Raw genomic sequence first — 17,251 nt, forward strand, 5'->3', positions numbered from 1 at the left:
AACCAAGACAAGTCAAATTGTGTGAGCTCAACGTTGTGTATGAGTTGTAACGTGTGGCCTTTTAAGTTCTAACCGAAAACCCCTAGCGTCAGCACGTACGTACGTATATAAAATCTACAAAGTAGAGAAAAGCTTACCAACTTGATGTTCACACTTTGACAGCTTGGATGAAACACGTGTACTAAAAGCCAGCTCTGAAAGACTCATTGGACCTTGATATCAAGGCTAGTCTGGGTAATGAAATCCTGAGAAGATATGCTGGTTCAGCAGTTTGGTGCTCATTGGTGTCACGTCACCATCTACTATCTCATCTACCTTCCGCTGTGTCGTGTCACTGGTACTGAATACAGAGCAGCATACGTTTTTTTTTCTTCCAATAAAAAGAAACCCTGCAGCTGACTTAAAAATTGACCATAAACGTGGTGAGGAGAGCTGTTGTGTGGTGTTATACATTCGTATTAAAAACCTTTTTTTTTTGAAAGTATGCACACCTATCAGGACTTGAGTATATACTGTAGGTGTAGTCACAGAATGCAACTGTTACTGTTAGAAAATACCTCCAAAAGTGTGAGATGCAAAACGCACAACAGGATTAATGGTAGAAATGCACTTGGCTTGGTAAGTTTCATATTAAAAGCATTACCCGAAAGATGACAACAGGAATGTAAACAAAAACAGTCAACACCATCAAAAAACATAAAATGCAAGATATCATGAAATGAAAACAGTTATTCAAATATTTTTTTTTATAAAATGCTATTTAGGTTACAAAGTGTGAAAAATAGTTTTCTTTTTCTAGTCTCTTTTTTTTTCATCTCCACATAAAAATGCCACATTGAACGAGGCAAAGTAGATAAATACCACATGGGGTAAGAGGCTGAGTTTTACGCTTTCTTGTCTCTTGATCTGTTTATCTGTCTTAGTCCTTTAGTATTGGTGGTTTTGCTTTGTACAGTGTCTCTATACAGTGGTGACGGACAGGAAGGCATTGTGGACTTTGGCTCCCTCGGGCGCTTTGGCCCCGTGGGTCATGAGTTCCTGGATGGTCATCCAGTTGTCCAAGATCTTCTTGTTGCGCTTCTTCATCATCTTGCGGTGGCTCAGCTCGATGATGCTCACCTCCTTGCGGGGCGACGAGCCCGACCCCCCCTGGCCCTGACCTCCCGGCCCGGACCCGGACGTCCCCTCCCCTCCGCTCTGGGGGTGCTCTCTGAGACACTCCAGCCGGCTGCGCTGCATGAACTCGCGCCGCCTCCGCTGCTCCTTGGCCCTCAGCAGCTGCTGCTTGCGCTCCTCTTTGCTCCAGTAGCGGCCCATCTTCATCTCGCTCATGGCGTCGTCGTCCGTGGTCATGCCGCCGCTGCGCTCCTCTTTGATCTTCAGCGCCCTCTCCCGCAGGAGGCGATCTCGCACGGGTCTCTTGGTGATGTACCTGGTGCCGTCGCTCCGCACCTTCACCTTCCACTCCAGCTTGGGGTCTCCGCCGGCGGCGGCAGCTGCTGCGGCCACCGCCTGTAGTGCGGAGGAGGTGGAGCAGGACGGCTGCTGGGGTAAGGAGGACGTGGTCTGGGGCTCGGGGCACATGCTGAAGAGGCTGAGCTGGCTCTGGGCGTACTCCACCGCCGAGTGCTGCTGCACCAGGTGCATGTAGCTCTGGTAGTGGCGGGCGTGTGCTGGGATGTTGGGGTGCCTGTAGGGGGCGCTGTGGCTGGGGGAGAAGTACGGGATGCGCGAGGGCCGGAGAGCCTTCTGCTGCTGGTTCTGTTGTTGGTTACGGAGCGGAGAAGCTTCGTCATCCGCCGGCGGAGGCGTCTGCTCCGACTCGGACGGGTTGCTGTGGTCGGGGCTGCCGCTGGGGGCCCGCCGGACCGGGGAACAGAACAGCGAGGCGGGAGAGCGCCCCGCGATACCCGTGGAGGTCGTGGCAGAGGTGGAGGTCATGCTGCTACGGAGGTTGCGCTGGTTGGTCAGGCTGACTAGTCTCTGCAGCGAGTGCTCGGGCGAGCGGTCCATGGCCAGTGGCGTGCTGCGTGAGCTCTCGGCCGTGTTGTAGGCGCTGGAGCTGTCCTTGTCCGACTTCTCCGGATGCTCGTTGATGTCGGCCAACTTGCCGGCCAGCATGCCACCGTTGCTGCTGCTGGACCCCGCCTGGCTATGGTTCTGGTAGTTTTTCCGAGGGCTGCCGTTAACGCTGCGGCTCCCTCCCTGCTGCTCCTTGACCGGCGTCTGCCATGGCTCGCGCTTGCGCAGCTGGTGCGCTTGCATGATGTTCTGGCACTCCAGCTCGATGCTGCGCAGCTCCTCATTGAGCATGCGCAGCTCGCGCTCCACGCCGTCCCCCGGACCGCTGCCCGGCCCCTCCGTCAGGCTGCACTCGATGGTGCTGCTGCGGCTGTAGAACAGGTCGTACTCGCCGCTGTTGCGGATCTGGCACTTGAGCTCCAGGAGCTGCTGGAAGCGATCGCCCTCCACCATGGTCGTTGTCGTCGTCGAGCCGCTGGGTTCGTCCCAGCTGCTGCTGCCACCACCACACTCCCCTCCACCGATACCGACACCGACACCACCGCTTGAGCCACTACCCAGGAGTCGGCTGGGGCTGCTGCCTACGCTCCCCATCCCTGAGGTGGCCACCTCGCTGGGGTGGCAGGCCTCGCGGCGCTCCCTGAGGCACTGGGAGAGCCTCTTCTGGATGTGGGCCAGCATCTCCTGCTCGGAGCTGAGGTCGGCGGAGCGGTGGCCGTGGCCCAGCCCGCTGTCCTTGTCCTGGAACAGGGAGGAGGAACAGGTGGCCGTGTCACCGCCGCTCATGATGTCACCCTCCGCTCGCTTCCTGGGCTGCGGGGGGTAAGGGAAGGTAAATAACCAGACGCGGAAAGGTAAGTGCATGTGGACATACTCACGCACGCACGCACGCACACACACAGCGCAACATACGTACACACACACAGCAACATACACACCCAGACATGCACACAGACACACACACACACACACACACACACACACACACACACACACACACACACACACACACACACACACACACACACACACACACACCCAGACCCAGACCCAGACACACACACACACACACACGCACACACACACACGCACACACACACACACACACAGAGATACACACACACGCAAGGTGACATCATCATGAATAAAACAAATGTCATATCCTGGGGGACTGTGCTCCCAGGCCTCTCACCATGGGTGATCTCACACACACACAGGCACAATAGAACCAGAACCCCACTGAATAACAAGGCGCCTCCTCGCCATTGTTCCTTTGATATCCCCAGCATTGGAATGCACACTATGTTAATGTCCCACATAAAATTTGAATTTATAATGGCTTTATACAGTATGTGGGGCATTTGAAGCACTCAGCTCTCTCTGTATCTCATGCATATTCATTTCTTCAGAAAGCACTTTTTGTAAAAAAAAAAAGTTTGTTGAGGTTTCGGGGAAAGCAAAACATGTACATTTGCAAGCGCTGTCTGACTGCCTGTAGCATATTATCTCTCATTAAAGGCAGGCTTTTACATCTAATTCGGCTTTAAAACATTGCTGTAGTAGTGTAGGGCAACTCAGGAGGATTTCAGAGCTCAGCTCTCAGCACATTGATAAAAAAACAGCAGAGGCCATTTTGAAATTGTTGACAGGAATGCTGTCCGACATGCTATCAAGTGGCAGGCTAATTGCTCACTCAGTATTCTACTTTTAGGTGACTGGAGGCAGTTAACATTCTCAAATCAAAATCAGAATCAGTCTTACCGCTGAAGTGCACCATATGTGTACAGACCAAAAGGAATTTGACTCCTGTGGACATTAGTGCACTGGGCGTTAAGCTCAGCATTAAGCAGCTAATTCACAATACGATTAAGGGATCATCCCTATATTCCCCGGGTGAGAGGAGGGTGCTTTGATTGAAAGTGAAACAGAGTCTTAGGACAGTGAGTTCTGTGAGACCTGGGTTCCACATTTGCGCATAGTGACAGCTCTGATGAAGAGTTTTTGGGACTTTTGGTGCCCTTGACTTGGGAACATAAGAGCTAAGGAGCATAGGTTCCACCAGGGAACACACAGGATGTGTGCTCCCCTGTACACAATCGGCTACCTCTGCCAGCTGGCATCCACTACATGGGGCGTGGGGTCCTACCTGTTCCTGCAGGTTAGCTTGCCTCTCCATCTCCTCCTCCTCTCTCCTCTGCTCCTCCAGCATCTCCATCTTCAACTCCTCCAGGAATTCGCTGTGCTCATCATCCAGCCAGCCGTCCTCCATCTGCACACAGAGCCACCACACACGGAGAGAGAGAGAGAGAGAGAGAGAGAGAGAGAGAGAGTGAGAGAGGACACAAATACAAGGAGGGAGAAAGTGGGGGCATGCAAATAAACAAACAGAGGCAGAGAAGCAGAGAGATGGAGAGAAAGACAGAGAGAAAGGTAGAGGGGGAACCGCATGCAAATAGAGCAGAGGAACAGAGAGAGAGAGAGAGAGAGAGAGAGAGAGAGAGAGAGAGAGAGAGAGAGAGAGAGAGAGAGAGAGAGAGAGAGAGAGAGAGAGAGAGAGAGAGAGGGAGAGGAAGAACGACAAAGAGAGGGAGAGAAATATTTATTATTATTGGAAAAGTGCTTTAATGTTTAATTAATAAACATCAACACAAGCATTTAATTGCCCGCACGATGACGTATCAGCACCCATCAACCTGACAGACTGAAACTGCCACGGACATGGCTGGGTGACCACGCCACACCATGCCAGCCCAGCTACACTACGCACTCTCTCTCTCTCTCTCTCTCTCTCTCTCTCTCTCTCTCTCTCTCTCTCTCTCTCTCTCTCTCTCCCTCTAATTCTCTCTTTCTCTCTCGTCTCATATGTCTCTCGCCTCGTGACCTTGCGCTCCAATTCCTCACATCAGCTCTTTGTCAGGGCGTCTCCGGCGAAAGCATAATCCATATTTATAGATTCAGATTCCGCCATTGAAGACGCACTTAATTACCACGAGAGTCCATTATAGTGGCAGTCCTCAGCTGCGTTGGGCTGGGCTGGGCTGGGCTGGTGCGGTGTATATGTGGTGGCTTCTCTCTCCATGCTGTGTGGTGCGGTGGTGTAGTGGAGGAGGAAGAGGAGGAGGAGGAGGAAGGTGGCTTTTTTCGCTTGGCTGTGGCCCGGGGCATGAACTCACTCTAGATTAGCATGCCATTAGTTTTTATGGGTTGCCGGCCGAAGTCAATTATGTTGCTGCTACATAAAAGTAAAACATGATGAGGTGCTGGGGCGAGGGGAGGGGACTCTCATACCTGCCTACCGCATGTGGCTATGGGGGAGTGTGCAGTGTATGTATGGGGGAGTAGGGTTAGGACCTTGAAACCCAGGCGAAGTCTGATTGCACAAAATAAACCTGGTCGAGCCAACCAGCAGTGGCGCTTCTATACCTACATTACCAGGGGGGCCAGAGAGGGGCCCAACATGTTTTTAGGGGGGCCCATACCTTATTCTTCTACCTTAACTTCTACCTTAAATATCTGTGCAGGAACAATTCTACAGAGGCCCTAGCCCACCCTGGCCCCTGTCTTAAACCGCCCCTGCCAACCAGATTTCCCGGCAAGCTTACATGCAGTTTGAATGCAATACCAAAAACCCAGGGTTGTTGGTAGAGTATAGCAATACGAGCACATCCTTAGTCCTTGCAATAGCACTCCATCACAGGTGGCCGGCGTGGTTCCCTGTCTAGGTCAGTGTTTGAGTGTTTGTGTTAGGGCTGGGCAATATGATGATATATATCGTTATCGTGATATAAAAGTGTATATTGTGACCTTTCTCCTATATCGTTTATATCGTGATAGTAATTTTATCAGTTTTATTGATTGTCATATTTACATTCCATGTTGTCACAATACACACTATAAGTTCATGTAACTGTAAAAAATAACAATAAAAAGATCAATTTTAAAGAAAGGTTGTTTTGCGACATGAACAAATAAAGAGCAAATAAAGAGAATAACTGAAAACGTATGTAATTGTGCTATATCGTGATATATATCATTATCGTGATATAAAGTAATCCATATCGTGATTTTTTATTTTTCCATGTCGCCCAGCCCTAGTTTGTGTGTACATGTGTATCTGTGCAACCATGTAAATGTCGTGTAGATCTGCCTGCACTACTGTATGTCTTCATTTTACCCATTCATATCTGTGGGTAAATTTACATGTCAGGTGAGGAAAAAAGGCTGAGTATTACCCACTATTGGTACATTAAGGTTGACTGTGAACTGTGCCATTGCCCGTTCCCACACCTAATCGTGAACCAACCGTAGCGTTCACGAACAGGAAAGTTTGCTTGCAGTGCAAACTAAAAAATATGTTGTTTTCCCCCCGGTGAACCAAGGCAACAACATGGACGTCAGCAGGTTAATCCAGATAACAGTCATGTGCGGAAAAGTTCATAGCCCGGTATGAACGTGGATGGTTCTCAGGTAAGCACTTTAGTGCCAAACGTAACTGGTGTTGGAACTGCCCCTGGCACCATTCAGGTCGGCCTGAAAACAGTAATAGAGGCGCAAGAGAGGAGGTAGCATATTGCTCACTAAAGGGAGTGAAATGTGTGTAGTACTATCCACCCAGGTGAGAGTGGAAGTAGCAGATAGGAGAGAGAGAGAGAGAGAGAGAGAGAGAGAGAGAGAGAGAGAGAGAGAAAGAGAGAGAGAGAGAGAGAGAGAGAGAGAGAGAGAGAGAGAGAGAGAGAGAGAAAGAGAGAGAGAGAGAGAGAGAGACAGAGACAGAGAGAGAAATAGAGAGAGAGGGGAAGAGAGAAAGAGAGAGAAAGAGAGAGAGAGAGAAAGAGAGAGAGAGAGAGAGAGAGAGAGAGAGAGAGAGAGGGAGAGAGAGAGGGTTGAGTGTTCCCCACCTGTAGGCCCGGCCTGGCCACCAGCAGCAGGATGTTCCTGCAGTCTTCACTGGAGAGCGCCGCCACCGCCTCCTCACGGTCCTGCACATCCTGACCATTAATCTGCACGGACGAGAGGAGGAGGGAAGACAAGAGAGGAGACAAGCCAGTTAGGCAGGAAGCTCACTGTGAAATGCTCATCCAAGGAAAAGGTAGAGGAGAGAGAGAGAGTGAGAGAGGAGCGAGGAAGAGAGAGAAAGTTAGTCAAAGAGGAAGTTTAAGTTGAACATTTTCAGTAAAGAAGAAAAGGAGAGAGAGAGAGAGGGAGAGTGAGAGAATGTCGGACAGGAAATTGCTCAGGCGAGCAAAGAGGGAGAGGAGAGAAGGAGAGAATGGCAAGAGGGGAGGCGAGGTCTAAGTGAAAGTGTAGGTGATTATTTCTCTGAAGCTTCAAAAGGAATGTGACTGACACATGTCTTGGTGAGCAGCAGTGAGGAACTGGAAGGCTTTCTTGTTTACTCTCATCTCCACCTCTCTGACACGTGTGTGTGCGCGCGGTGTACTTGAGCACAAATGCACACAACTACAACACACTGTCTTTCACACACACGGACAAACACGCGCACACACACACACACACACGCCTGCACGCACGCACACACACACACACACCAAACAACCCCCCCACCCGGATACACACACACAAACCACCACCCCCCTGTCTCTTCATTCATTTCCTTGCTTCCTGAGGTAAGTGCCTGTACTCAATTATGTACTTTACAGACAGAAGAAGGAGGAGGAGGAGGGGGAGGAGGAGGAGGTGGGGGAGGCTAGAAAAAGCAGTGCATTGATTACTACTGCCGGCCAGGAGGATGGGCACGCACCTCGGAGCCCGTCCAATGGATGGAGGCGGCTGTCTTCACAAGGGGCCTTTTCCTGGCAACATATATAGATCTGGCGACACAATTAACTGGCCGCTGACAGGCGGCGTTCATCTTTTTCTGGGGAGAGTAATGGCTCTGTCACTGGAGGATAATAGTGCCGGTGCTCTGGCCAACCAGAGCACCACTAGTGTAGCGCTCACACACGCTCCTCTCCTCTCCCCCCTATAAGTCACTCACCGCTCTCCACTCGCTGCATTCACGGCTCTGCTCGTGCCGACAATTAGTAGGGCCATTTTTTTCTAAAGCCGCGCAGGTTTACTGATCAGTCTATGTACATACAGGTGTTATTTCGTGGAATGTGTATGCTTTGCCGTGCTCTCTCTATTCTGGAAGTGGCTTGAAGTGGGAGAGCCTTTCGTACTTACTACAACCTGTCATGGTGGAAAGACCACAAATGTTCCGCCACGGAGAAAATAAATTCTAATTAAGTATCTTCCCATCTGCCTGACAATTAGTGGCCCGAGTTTCAGATGATCTTGTAGCGGCCAAAGGCGAAGCCTAGCCAACAGTCTACTGATCATTGTACTGCCGTTATCACTTCACTAGAAAAGGCTTTGCTCTCTCTCAGCAAGTGGCTTGAAGTTGAGAGCCTACTGTAGCCGACAAAAAATTCTGCTATGGAGACTTAAAAAATGAATTAAAAACACTTGCCCATCTGGCTATTCTTAACACAGCTCACATCTCACCTGCACAGGTTATGGAGACTTCAGTTCAAAAAAGCACGCCTTCCCATCTGGGTACTTGGGAAAAATGGAGCGAATCTCACGTCCCTGCAATGGCCTTGTTGGGCTCTGCTTGGTATTCAGTGCTTTCTCTCCCTTACTTCATGCTCTCTCCAAAAAACACTTCCAAAAACATGCCCCAAGATAGAAAACATGTATGTGCTTCAGCAAAAAAAACCCCAAAAAAACCACAGACACAACATAATGGGATATTTTATGGTAGAGTGTGTGCTTTACTGCTTACCCACCCATTTCGTCCCTGTGCGCCATTCGCTATAAATACTTAAAACAAAAGGTGCTTAGAAGACTCGATAGGCTCTAATTTATTCTCTGTCTTCCCCATTCCATTGTGCCTCGTTTGGCTTCTAGCATGCAAAACTCAGCAACATTTAAAAACAAACTGGAAATATAGACCCCCTGTTGGCGGGCTGAGAAGAATGTAATTTTCATAAAAACCATATCGGTTGCAAAAAAAAGTTGCCCAGAGACTGGGTGGGAACCTTTAAATATGGAAGTTTCACACATTGACTGTGTTGTGCGAAATCCCAAAGTGTGCTCACTTGTGAATCCCTACACGGCAATGAACATTATAATGAACATCCTCTCCTCCCCATCTCTTGTGTGTGTGTGTGTGTTTGTGCTTGCACAGGTACCTATCTATGCGTACCACGTGTGTGTGTGTGCACATTAAGTGTGTGTACACCTCACCTCACCCCAGACTCACGGCCATCTCTATCTCTCATGAGCACTGACTAGCAGCATCTCTCCTGCGGGTAATCTGGGCCCCTGTCGGGTCTCCACCCCGGAGTGCTGCTCGCGGTAATGATGTTGAGAAATCTTCTACGGGGCCCCCTCGGGGGACACTTCCTCCGTGCCGCGCACCTCTAAACTGGGGTCATAAAAACCTAAGGGGGCCCCCCTGCGGCCCTCAGGCTGCTGACTCGGAGAGAGTAAAACAGCCGGGAGGGGAAGGGAACGAGTATTATTCCCCTAACCGCCACGGAGGGGGTTACTTTCTTCCTTTAATGTTCAGCCATTAAAAATGAATGGGGCCCACTTGCTGGGAGACAATGGCTGCGGCACCCCGATATAAAAGGAAGGTGTTGGTTGGTGGTGTTGGCTGGTGCTGATGAGAGTGGAGGTATGAGAATAATGGTGATGAGGATGCTGGGAAGTGGGTGTACTGCACCTGTAAGATACGGTCCCCTTCTCGTATGCGACCGTCTCTTGCAGCGATACTGTTTGGACCAACCTGTATGAGAGAGAGAGAGAGAGAGAGAGAGAGAGAGAGAGAGAGAGAGAGAGAGAGAGAGAGAGAGAGAGAGAGACAGAGACAGAGACAGAGAGAAAGAGAAAGGAAGGGCACATCATGTGAATGTGTTCTGATATGTCTGCAGGCAATATGAGCTTGAGGAGGACAATCTTGTTGAAATAGGAAGACTACTGCCATGACCCCGAGTATAACAACATATTTCACAAACAAATACACTATTGAGCCATCCGTTTGCTCTTAGTATGTTTATTTTTATATGAACATTACAGCATGTAAGGGTTGCGAGACACTGGTATCATGCAAGAAAGGGATGTTGGGGGTTTTGCAACTAAATATCTACTATAACTAAATATCTACTAAATATATACTAAATCAGGTTCCAGCTAGAACACAGACAGATGGTTAGAATAGTTATGGCTGAAGGCTGACTGTGTAACCACCTATGCTGTAGCAGATAAAACAGCCCTTAAATGTACCATTCCAGGCAAAGGAATCCCAGAATAACACAATATTGCGCATCCTAATCTGCATAGATCTGCACTTCCACTGCCGGTCCATTCCCAGTCTCAGTTCTCTAACGGAGAGTAACATGCATGCACGCACGCAGAATACACACACACGCACTCACACACACAAATTTGTGTGTGTGTGATTGATGACTATTGTATTGGCTGATGGTCATCTATAGATTCACCTGCCTTGTACAAGCATTATTACTTTGATCCAAAGGGGAATTAAAACTAATTTTTATCCCTCTCTGGTACCAATTAACAAAATGGATGAGGTTCAGGGTGCCGTTTTCATATTAAGTAGATAACCAAGTCATTATGAGGCCTGGTGTTACATTACTAGGCGCTCGTACAGCGGCACGTTATTTTCCCGCCGTCGTCTCTGATTTCCCCTGGCTCTTTGGCTTTGAGGATGGGCCGTCCGTTAAAGCTGAGCCATTTCAAGCCCCCTGTTTGTGATTAATGACACTCAGCGAGGAAGGGGAGGCCGGGCCCCCATCCCTCACAAGCCAATCAATGGCTGTCTTGGGTCATTTGTTTCACTCTGTCCTCCTATCAGAGGTGGGGGATCTCCTGAGATCACTTCCAGAGTGGAGCCAAGTGAATGTTCCGTCTTCATAAAGTCCCGACCCTTCACAATGCCCAGTCACTTAAAGTGACGCCCTGCCACGCTGGAGGAGGAGGGCATTGGCAGCTCACTGTCCAATAATGAGCTGTGTGTCTGCAGCTGTCCGGTCAATGGAGATGGCTTGTTTGTCTGGGGAGCTCCATGATTAACGCGAAGCTGCAGCCATGTGTCCACATCACACACCTAGCACTTGCAGTACAGTAAATGTGTGGAAAAAACATTGCGGTTAAGAGACTACCAATGTAGTCTGAATAGCTCAACTTGGATTTTTTTTTCCTTTGATTTTTTTTTCAGCTGCAATGTATATGAATGCAGCTGGTAGAGTTTTTCCCCATTCAAAGTTGTCAGCAGTGGTGTAGTGGGATGCTTCAACTGGAGCAACAGTGTGCGCGTACAGTGCATATTAACGAAGGCGGGAAGCAGCCATTCATGGGAACGTTCATCAATATGCCGAGCATGTTTGCAGAGGCCAGAGTCGTGCCTGCTGCTCAGTAGCTGAATTCATTCGTGTGGCTGACTAGAAGAGTAAGGGGATGGAGGGCTCGGGGACAGCGCTCGCCTCGTGTGTGTGTGTTTTTGTGTGCCACGTGAGAGATTAGGCTTATCAGCTTGTCGTGATGCCATTGAAGCATTTTCATTATTCACCATTCATGGACATTGATACAATACAAATGCACCGATCAAAATCATCAATCATGAAATAAATAAATAAATATGTTAAAATTTTAATATTAATGCCAATGAAATGACAGCTTTAATCAAATGTAAAAAAATGTATGAAGTAATTTTTAACTACTGAGCCAACATATTAGACAGACTGAGCCAACATATTTGAATAACGTCAAAGTCGAAGATTGACACATCAAAGCCTAGCTTGCCATGACATCATAGGCTTAGGCAGTTGTGTCATCACTGTATAAGCTACTCGCTTGTCAACACACCAAGCACTGACAGAGCGACTGCATCTGAGTAGTACCTCAAAGGAAACAGCAAAAAAACATCTGGCTGATGGAAATCCGTACAACACATTAACATACACATTTAATGAGATGAATTACCATTTCATTTCATCAGTGAGCTATACATAGAATCATCTCTACTGGTTGATGGCTATACTGTGGAGAGGGCAAGACTGTAAACTCCAAAAAATATGGATTTTTCATGAAAAAGAGAGAACGCCTCATAGGCATTTGGGAAATATATCGCCGGATGTCCATGATGGAATTCCCCCTGAAGCAAGGTTAACATGTATGGTAATGATAGCCACAATTAGGGGAAATGCTTCACAGATATTTATGAGATGTTCTTGTCTATATTGTAGGCTACAGTATATTTATATGATGATGTATGAATGACTATGAGTGAATACGTAAGTAGGGTTAGCCTGACCAGTAATGATAGACACATTGAGGCCAAGGGTGACTATAGCTGACAGCAGTGCAATGTCTTCCTGCCTTTACTGAATGACAAAAAGACCAACAAAGGTCGGCGTCTGCGCCTTGAACTCAATGCTCGTGTATTGCTTGGTGCGAGCACTCCCAAAAAAGTAGTAATCACTCAAAAATGGAAAAAAGGAGGCGCACACAAGACTTGTGTGAAAAAGTGTATTGAAGCCGAAAATATACAACAGAAGTCTAAGGATTAACTGGAGAGACAGACGTTTCGGAGCTAGTCCATTTTCAATGTCTCCAAAGGACCTGCCTTTACTGTCAGCTCTGTCTCTCTGTCAAAATATCCCTCCAAAAACTGAAATCATAACCATCTTCCATAATGACCTTGGGGTCCAACTGACTACTACTGGCTACTGCCTCAGAAGTGTCTCAACTTTCATTTCTATTTTCAGAGTACACACATCTCCAGCGATGAGCGAGAGAGGAATGAGAGGACACCAAATGGAGGGGAAGAAATTGAAGGGAAAGCAGGAGAGAAGAAAGCAGTAACCATGCACCCACCGCGAGGACGATGTGTCTGTGATCTGTGTGTATCAGTGGATGCTGTGGTCTATGGTGAAGGGGAAGGAGAAAATGACCCTACCCAGCATCCAACTGAAAGGGTGGTTCTCACAATCCTAAAGGGATGGAGTGACCAGAGTGATGGTCACACCATCACATCTAAGGAGCTGCATCATGGTCCTTGTAAGGAATTAACATTTAACGGATCGAAAACACAATTGCCAACACTGTTGAGGGTAATATGCATAGATGCTGCAGCTGGTCTTAAAGGTGGTGTCATTGTTGTGAAGCACATTATATTGCCTCAGTGTATGAAATGTGCTACACAATTAAATTTCCTTGGCCTCGCCTGGCCCTGCCTTGCCTTGCCTTAAAGGTTGTGTTGTCACTCCCGATCTTAATGAGTCAAAGCTGAGTTGGTTAAAAGTGTCAGAAAAAATACTGCACACGGTTCATTCCACAAGCAAATATTTTAATTCATACAGTTCGGGTCATCTGACCTTTCTTCCGGGCAGTTGCTGAAGTTGATAAAACTGAGTTTGACGAATAAATCAAATAACAAACTCTGAAATGTCATGACTCACCTCGCTGACGTAGATGGCATTGTCATCCTCCTCATCTGTCCTATAGCATAACGTCAGCCCCAGTTTCTCCTGACTGCTCAGGCGACACAGCTCCACCTCCTGCAGAGTAAAACACACACACACACACACACACACACACACACACACACACACACACACACACACACACACACACACACACACACACACACACACACACACACACACACACACACACACACACACACAAACATAACACTTATTATGCTTAACTCAACTCAGTTAAGATATCATCACAGGCAAACTGCTAAATTAAAGCTTAACCGCCTCCCATTACCAGCCTGTTTAATGAAGCCACCATTTGCACCGTTTTAATGCCCTTAGTTGACGATTTAATTGTATCATGTTACCGCAGTGAACGTAAACATGTCCCCTACGGCAGTGTTTCCCAACCTTTTTTGTTTTGCGTACCCCCTAAGCCTTTTTGTCATTCCATGAGTACCCCCTAATTCATGCTCTATATCCCAAAGTGACTATGCTCCATACAATATTTCATTTTTCCAAGTACCCCCTGCAGTGTGCTCACGTACCCCTAGTGGTACACGTACCCCTGGTTGGGAAACACTGCCCTACGGTAGCAACCCAGCTGATGATCTACATAACTTTACTTTACGACTTTTTCCATACCTCAATAGCGTCAACTTTTCGATCATTAATACATTCGTTGTGTTATTTATGCATTCATTGCATATTTTGGTAAATAAGCCCATAATTATGCTAATAATCACTGATTTAATTTGGTCAGCGGTCTCTCCCTGTCTCTCTCGCTGCCTTAACCAAAGCAAGTGTTTATGAAATATGCATGTTCTGTCGCTGAATGGGGCCACAGCTTCCGAAGATTAGCAGTCAGTGATGCAAAAAAGTTAGACTGACTTAAATTATCCACATCCACCTTGGCCAAACAATCATAACAAACAATATCCGAACATTTCTGACAGACAACACAAAAAAACAACAATGAATATATCTGTCAGAGGACTTCACGTCTGTCTTCGTATGAGTCATGAACACAGCCGTGAATCATAACATGTGGCTGGTAGAGAAAACAAGGTCCACAAGGTCCACATTGCGTGCAAACCCTCCAAAAACAAACTAGTGTCCGACGGACATAATGTTGAGTCACTACATGTGACTAAAAACTAATCTGTGGGGCCACATTGGGCTTTCACTTCACTTCACATTGGACACACATTGGTTACTAAAACTGTCAATCAAATAAAAAACTTCTAATTGGCTGGGCCTGTTCGAGAGATTCAGCAGAGCTATGCCAATACAGGGGTGCATTTATCAAAAGTGTAGTTGCTAGTGGGAAATTGCATTGCAAACAACAAAGTAGCTAACGTAGTTAGCAACTATGGCTTTGAGAAATTAACCCCAGTACTGTATATATAAACGAACTTCTTTCACAAGTAGCCTTTTTATACAGGGCAGGGCAGAGTGTCTTGCTCTCACACAGGCCCTGTGGGAACCTGACATCCTCCTCCCTCCTTCCAGTCAGAGATGGATAAAATTAATTTCCTCCGCTGCACCGTTGGGGCTGAATGCTAACACTTGTCAGATGTGTCAGATGGGCTCAGCGAGGAGACGAGAGGAGACAGGAACAGACAGAGAGGAAGAACAAGAAGGAAAAGAAGGTGAAAAAGAACTGGAGACGTGGAAGAGGGTGGGGGACACGGGAGGAGGGATGGAGGGATGCACGGATGGATGAAGCCACCTAGTGCCTGCTGCTACTGAGGTTGGGGTGACGGAGGTGAACACTGTAAACCCAGACATCAAATGTACTTACCAAGACTAATTAAAATGCACTAAAAAATAGAAGTTTGATGGCATTTCTGAAGAATACTGAGTATTGACAACTTATTTGAGGAAATAGTTGTTCAGATGAATATGTTTTAGTTGAATGGATTAAATTCATAAGTTTTGGTTATGACCCCGCCTCTTTTTCTTCAGGCTGCACCAACTGGCCTCTACCCAGATGTGGGCAGTTGAATGTATTCCTGCAGTGTGTTTCATGTTAACAGATCGTTTCAAATTTCAACTGACAATATGGCCACGCTGCAGCATCCAATTTTAAATCAGAATATTGCCACCTAGTAAAATTAGGCTATCTTGTGAAGTGCCATTGCACAATTGAAAGTCAAATGCTGCATGACATAATTGACATTGCCTACCATCAACCAGGAACAATGGTAGTGCCCAATCAACCTGTCAATTAGTACCTGCCCTCACTTGAGTACATAGGACTGTTACAAGTTCATTGAATTACTACCTGCAGCTGCCACATGCCTGATTACTCTGGTCACATGGTTAACTTTCACCTCTATAAAAACTCAGACTTTCACAATGCTTGAGTTGCTTGCCTAAATGACTGGTTCGCTGGCTCTCTGTCCGGCTTGTTGGTTAGTGAGCTAACTGACCGACCAACTGACTGTTTGTTGGCCAGCTGGTTGGCTGGCTAACTGACTCTTTTGGTTGACTGTATGGCTGGTTTGTTAGCTGGCTAGCCATACAACTGACTTGTTTGTTGGTTAGTTGGCTGACTAACTGAGTGTTAGTTGGTTAGCCGGCTCTTTGGCTGGCTAGCTGACAACTGACTCTTTTGGTTGGCTGGTGGACTGGTTTGTTGGCTGGCTAGGTATTTAGTTGGTAGTGAGTATTGTGGTAGCAGGTATCCTTTTTGGTGTGTTGCTTACTTGACATTTCAGGATTATCTAATTATGCTCAACTAGAGTATTCTATGCACACTGGTTAATGTACTATCATCCAGGAGATTATAATAATTCAATGGTAATAATATTGCACATACTGCAGAAACTTGAATTTCTCAGTGGTTATGGATAGTTTGGTCTATTAATACAAGAGAGCAGTGTGATGGACTGGTTCCATGCCACAGTTGTCTCAGTCATAGTGAGGAATGGGAGGTGCCACAATAACATGGAAGCTACCTCTTTTGTGGTGATGAATGGAGGGGCGGGATCATGGTAGTGTGGGTAGGGTGACAGTAACTAACTGTGGTGTGGCCACAGTAAACAGTTACTACTGTGGAAGATGGTAGGTTTAATCAATTTGGACTTAAGTACATTTAACTTAAACTTTTACATATAATGAGTATATACAACAGTTGAGGTCACAAAAGATTGTAAGTTTAATCATTCATAATTACTTAGTTTTTCTAGGGCAACCACTTTTCTGGGTTTTTGTAAGTAAACTCAACTTATAAGGTTTTACAGTGAAGGATGATGAGGTGATGGTGTTGGAGGAGTGGTGGTGAATGGCGATGGGTAATGGTGGACGAGGGGATGATAGGAGAGGGTGGGGAGATGTCGAGTTAACAGTGCTGGAATCTCCTGTGGTGACTGGCGGTGGTGGTGGTGGTAGTGGTATGGTGGTAGTGGTGGTGGTAGTGGTGGAGATGGAGGTGGAGGATGAGGGCTGCAGCAGCTGGAGGGGTGAGGGCGGAGGTGAAAGGTGGAGGGGAGCTGAGCACCTCTTTGTTATCCAGCAGAGTTGGAACAGTGGTGGTCCACTGATTCGTGGGTAATTTACAGCCAGAGGAGAAAGGAAGAAAGGAAGAAAGAAAGGAAGAAAGAAAGAAAGAATGAAAGAAAGAAAGAGATGGATGATAGAAGAATGTTGAAGGGCGAAAAAAGCTCACATTGTCAGCCTTACGATCTCATCTTGGTGTGTGTGAGTGTGTGTGT

At 47.2% G+C, this 17,251-nt stretch overlaps 1 protein-coding gene across 1 annotated transcript in view; it reads right to left on the reverse strand.

The window, feature by feature from the left end:
• Positions 1-761: 761 nt before the first annotated feature.
• Positions 762-17,251, reverse strand: part of pdzrn4 (PDZ domain containing ring finger 4) — a 77,622-nt gene continuing 61,132 nt past the window's right edge. The window contains exons 4-8 of the mRNA XM_063197502.1: positions 13,512-13,610; positions 9,755-9,817; positions 6,921-7,022; positions 4,169-4,291; positions 762-2,835 (exon numbers count right to left, since the gene is read on the reverse strand). Of these exons, the coding sequence (XP_063053572.1) occupies positions 961-2,835; positions 4,169-4,291; positions 6,921-7,022; positions 9,755-9,817; positions 13,512-13,610 (2,262 nt within the window). The 3' untranslated portion in view covers positions 762-960. The remainder of the gene's footprint in view (positions 2,836-4,168; positions 4,292-6,920; positions 7,023-9,754; positions 9,818-13,511; positions 13,611-17,251) is intronic.

This window comes from Engraulis encrasicolus, chromosome 4, assembly GCF_034702125.1.
Source record: "Engraulis encrasicolus isolate BLACKSEA-1 chromosome 4, IST_EnEncr_1.0, whole genome shotgun sequence".
Lineage (NCBI taxonomy): Eukaryota > Metazoa > Chordata > Actinopteri > Clupeiformes > Engraulidae > Engraulis > Engraulis encrasicolus.